A 5,313-nucleotide genomic window follows, 5' to 3' on the forward strand; every position below is an offset into this window, starting at 1 on the left:
TCCTACTGGAATGGATTTATTATCCTTCTGCCCTTGGGACTAGTTTAGGGGAGAAGTCTGAGGAGCACTGAAGCAATGGAATTATTTGAAATGTGACCCTCTCAGTTGACTTGGTTTCAAATCCTCAGCAGTTGGAGCATCTTGGCTTATCTCAAAAGCTAGAAATACTGTAGCATTTGTCACTTCAATCCCAGCCAAGGGTCAAATGCTGTATCACACACAGAAGCTAAAATAAATTCTAGAAGTTGTTTTCGTGATTGACTTAACTTTATTCACATGAGAGTTATAGGGGCCAACAAAAACTTCCTCGAACATTCCTTCTGGTGGGATGAATTAGAGTTTGGTTGCAGACAGTGTGGGTTGAAGGGATATGTAGTGAGACAGATTGGGGGCTTGCTGCAATTTTACATCATCATGAATCCAGTTTAATTTTAACCTTGTGGCTTGTCTAACACATTTGCAGTAAGAGTTGGGGAATAAATCTAACGCTCATTGGCAAACGCTTGGCAGACCTTGAGAGCAGCATCTTTAGAGAACACATAATCAATCCTAGCACTGGGGCACATCAGACATTGTGAGTGCAGGTCAGAGGTGCCTTGAGGTGCCGAGGACGGCATCCCATGACAGTGACAGCAGTGGGATCTCAGGGCATACAGCAGGCAGCTCCGGAGAGTCTCAGTCAATCCCAGGATCGTGGCATGGCCTCTCAGTACTGATAGGACCTCACAAGGAGCCACATAATGATAACTGTAATCAGGACAATGGTGAAGTTGATGAACAACTCCCGGGAGGACCACTCCATTCTCAGAGTGGCTTGGTGAGAACTGCAGGCAGACCTCTGAGGGCACACGAAGACTTCTGGCTTGTCCTCACCTCCTAGCAGAAAGTAACAAAGAAAACGTGGGGAGATTAATGAGCATTCCTATAAGACAATTTTCAATCTTTCCTCAAAGAAAATAGAAGTGTTATGGAAAAGGAGAGTGTTATGGGCTAAATTGTGTCCCCTCAAAATCTATATGTTGAAGTCCTAGCTCCCAGTACCTCGGAATGTGACTATGTGTGGAGATAGGATCTTTCAAGAGATAAATATGTTAAAACAAGGTCATTAAGGTGGGCCCTAAGGTATGGGACACCAGTATGACTGGTGTCCTATATTAGGAAAAGATTGGGACACAGACACCTACAAAGGGCAGACTATGTGAAAGCACAGGGAGAAGACGGCCATTTACAAGGAGAGAGGCCTCTGAAGAAACCAACCCTGCCAACGCCTTGAGCTGGGACATCTAGCCTCCTGACTTTCTTTATCCTAGAGCTGCAACTCTTCCCTGAGTCTCCAGTCAGCCATCCTACCCATGGATTTTGGACTTGCCAGCCTCCACAATCACATGAGCCAATGCCTTAAACACACCTCTCCCTCTCTCTCTCTCTCTCTCTCTCTCTCTCTCTCTCTCTCTCTCCCCTCCCCCTCTCCCATGGTTATGTTTCTCTGAAGAATCCTGACAAATACAGAAAGTCTGATTTCTCTGACTAATGTCATAAAGACCAACATTTTTGTCCTGATTTTTTTATCTGTGATTTATTGTCTTGATGCTTTTGATAAAATACAAAATATTACATTTTTCTGTCTCCAACTTCTGTGTGTGTGTGTGTGTGTGTGTGTGTGTGTATGTATATGCATGTGTTCACTCTGTTAAATTAGAGTATCAGCAGCAAGCAGGGGCACCAAAACAGAAAAATGTTATGGTTTAGTATTGTTCTTGCTTGGAATCACATTTAGAAGATGTTTCATGCTGCTATAGATCTTCAACTAACACTAGTGAAAGCACAAAGTAGTTTCGACAGCTGCATGGCCTCTTACAAGTCCTGCATTGGGCACGGAGCCTACTGGGATTAACCAAAAGCCCCTCGCATAGCAGGCGCTCAATCCAAACAGCAAGTGTAAACTTCATGGGTACTTCTCTTTCAACAAGGGCTTGTGCCAGCTATTTTTAGTCAGGTCCAGGATGTGCCTAGATTGTAAACACTTAAAAGAGCAGGGATAGTATCTTCATAATGTGTACAGATTGTGTATGCAGGAAATCATACTTTGAGAACAATTGCAGTACAGCCAATTCAATGACTACCTTCCACGATGAAGTGTAATTGGCACTTTGTTTATGCAATCTAAATGAAATTAAAGACTTCTATATTTTAGATAATTTAGATAATTAGATATCTACATTTTAGAGACTTAGGACAAAAGTCTACTATGGAGTGAAAAATTTTAGGGAGAAAGAGTGTTTTGTTTGTTTGCTAAGGGTGGGAGTTCAAGGGGCCGAAAGAGTTCTTAGCAAGCTTTTGGCCTGAATGATATTTTTAAGGGATTTAACCTGACAAAATTATTCATTGTAATTACTGTATTGGTTGTATCATCAACAGATCTAATTATTAATTGCATAAACACCATTTTTCATGTTATGTAATCATTGGTATTCAAATTAGATGGTGCCAACCAGTAGGTTATTGAATCTTGGTTTAAAATATGGCCAATGATGACAGATTTATGTTTCATTTCCCTTTTAATTTTTATCCATCTTTTGGTCCTCAGCATAAAGGAAATAGCAAATTGCCAATGAAAATCCTTGCAAAGATTTGCTTGGAGGAGAAAGTAAACAGAAGAAAACAAATGAATAAAGGGAAAATGAGATAATGTATAAAAATATACACAAGTGCAGAGGGGAACAGGAAGGAAGAGTCCAGTCAAGGAGCCTGAAGGCAAAGGAATTAGAATCTAAGACAGACTCTCCCTTTTGAACTTATCAGTGAAATCAAACCCTGGTCCAAATGCCCACTTAATTGGGTAAGTTCTCAAGAAATGCAGAGATATGCAGAAAATATGAAACCCAGTTTATAATGATCAAGACAATCCAGTTCAGGGAGGGCAAAATAACCATCTCACCAAACCTGCTTATTAGATTAAGCTCTTAGATAAAGGGAGTCATGGATAGTGGTCCAACAAGAATATACTTGGAAAATAAGGAAAATGGGCTTGAAAGCTGTTTCACAACTCTGTTCCTGCTACCTTCACAGAAACTCAGGCAAGTGTCATTGTGATTTTTATCTTTCCCAAGATTACAGCTGAGAAACTGTCTTTTAGAGAGAGGCTAAGTTGTTTGTGTAGTAACAGCACATTAAAGGCAAAGCTAGAACTGGCAGACTGGAGCTAGTTACTAGAGTCACTCTAGAATAACTCTATAGGAGCGATTACAAGAATGAATTGTTACTGCAATTAACTGGCCTGTCTAAACAGAGTCAGTGTAAAATTTTCAACCACTTTGGAAAACAATTTGGCTTTTTAAAAATTAAGGTTGAAAATGGTCATTTGCTAACATCTAGCAATTTCGCTTCTACCCTAAGATACTCAGGCACATATGCACCAGGACACATATACTAGAAGGTTCACAGCAACATTTTCACAATAGCCCAAACTGGAAATAACTCAGATGTTCATCACCCATAGAACGGACAACAGATTTGTAGTATGTTCATACATTTAAATATTACAGAGCAAAGAAAATATGTGAACTATATACACACAACAAAATCAGTAGGTCTCTCAAAAATAATTATTGAGTGAAGGAAGAACTTACAAAAGAAATAGAATATAATTCCATTCATATGAAGTCAAAATCAGGAAACTTAATCATATAGAATGCCGAGACAGATGGTAAAACTATGAAGAAACGCAAGGGCCAGATGATTCCAATGTCTTGGGGCAGAAGAGGAGAAGAGGGTGGGGTGATCAGGAATGGACTTCTGGGTGCTAGCAGTGATGTTTATTGACCTGGACTTGCCTTATAGTTATTGTATCAACTGTATATGTTTATACATTCTTCACATTTTGGGGTCATCTCTGAATTGACATGCACGCTGCCCATCACATACTTCTTGTTTTTCTGTGGTTTACCTCTTACTATTTCTTGCACTTTAATGGTGACCTTAAATATTTGTTGTTTTATGTGTTTTTAAATAAATAAAGCATAGAGAGTTAAGGTGAGAATTTCTAATGCATTCAATTCAATCAACACATACACTAACTGTAAGGTGTGGACATGACTTTCATACTCATTTATACTCTTTAGGAAGAATGAACCAAAATTAGGCAGAAATTCAGTTCAGCAAACTTCTATTTTTCTGCTGTTAACTCACAAAGACGCTTTTGGCTTCATTTTAAATCTTCCCTGGAGTCAAGTTCACACCATATGATCCAGAGTGATTGCCAATGGATGAACTAAAAACCAAAAACGCTCTGAATAAATTGTACAGGAAGTTTGACATTGACTTTCTTTGACTAGAGGCTTTGAGAAGATGGAAGACAGACTTTCTTCTATGATACAAAAAAATTTTTTTAATACTAAGGGAGAAAATGCATATCATGAGGAGATAGAAAGGAGAACAGAAATCAGTAATAGTCATTTGATATCTTAAGAAACATCGTATACATTAAGAAATGTCAACATTCCTCTGCCTTTCTCTTTTGCAACTTATACACACACACACACTGTATGCTAAGCACAAAAGTCCTGCAGTTACCTGAAGAGGGTTAAGGACACACCCGGCTGCGAAAGGCTTCTCCCTTCTCTCCCCAACTCTGGCTCCAACTGTTGCTCACCTCCCAGGCTGTCTGGACTCCTGGACTCTGGGCAGGGCCTAAAGTAGTCCGAGGGAGGTGGCAATCACTGTGATGTCATTGATGAAACATCTCAAAGGAACAACCTCTGAAGGTTCCAGGCTATTTGTGTTCAGGGGGACATGGAAATATGTTGACTAAGCCTTTGTTCCTTTGGCTGCCAATTTGCTACCACCGGAACTTAAAAACCTTCTGTTTCCAGTTGACTTTTTAGTGCAACTGATGTGGCTTTTACATTTCTCTTTTACATCTTCATGAATATCTCCAACATGTCTTTAAAACATCATAAACCAAGAGTGATAGACTAATTTTAACCAATCAATGCTGCATTTGGCTGTGCTCCCTACTCAGCATGTGAAGGTATAAAAATGTGACTTCATTTTACCACTCATATCTCTAGTTATTTGAAATGTGAACAGTTCTCTGCCTTACACCCACACACACGCACACCCCTCCCCCACACTCCAGAATTCAATAAGCATCTTTAGCTCCCTCAAAACTGACTTTAGTCCAAGCAGTGAAAGCTATCCCCTTAGTCACCTGCTCCACATAACTTTCCAGCTGAGCTGTGCATTGCAAGTTTACACATGAGTCTACAGTTTCATCTGAAATGGCCCAGGAAGCCATGGTTTGTGTACCTCTGT

General features: G+C 39.9%; 1 protein-coding gene across 1 annotated transcript; it reads right to left on the minus strand.

Annotated features, from left to right (window-relative positions):
- Positions 1-257: 257 nt before the first annotated feature.
- On the minus strand, positions 258-4,670 carry SLN (sarcolipin). Its single transcript, XM_012659151.1, has 2 exons — positions 4,573-4,670; positions 258-876 (listed from the first exon to the last, which is right to left on the minus strand). The coding sequence occupies exon 2, from the start codon at positions 800-802 to the stop codon at positions 707-709; it is 96 nt and encodes a 31-aa protein (XP_012514605.1). The 5' UTR covers positions 803-876; positions 4,573-4,670; the 3' UTR covers positions 258-706.
- Between the last annotated feature and the right edge of the window lie 643 nt (positions 4,671-5,313).

This window comes from Propithecus coquereli, unplaced genomic scaffold, assembly GCF_000956105.1.
Source record: "Propithecus coquereli isolate 6110/MARCELLA unplaced genomic scaffold, Pcoq_1.0 Scaffold6, whole genome shotgun sequence".
In the NCBI taxonomy this organism is placed as follows: Eukaryota; Metazoa; Chordata; class Mammalia; order Primates; family Indriidae; genus Propithecus; species Propithecus coquereli.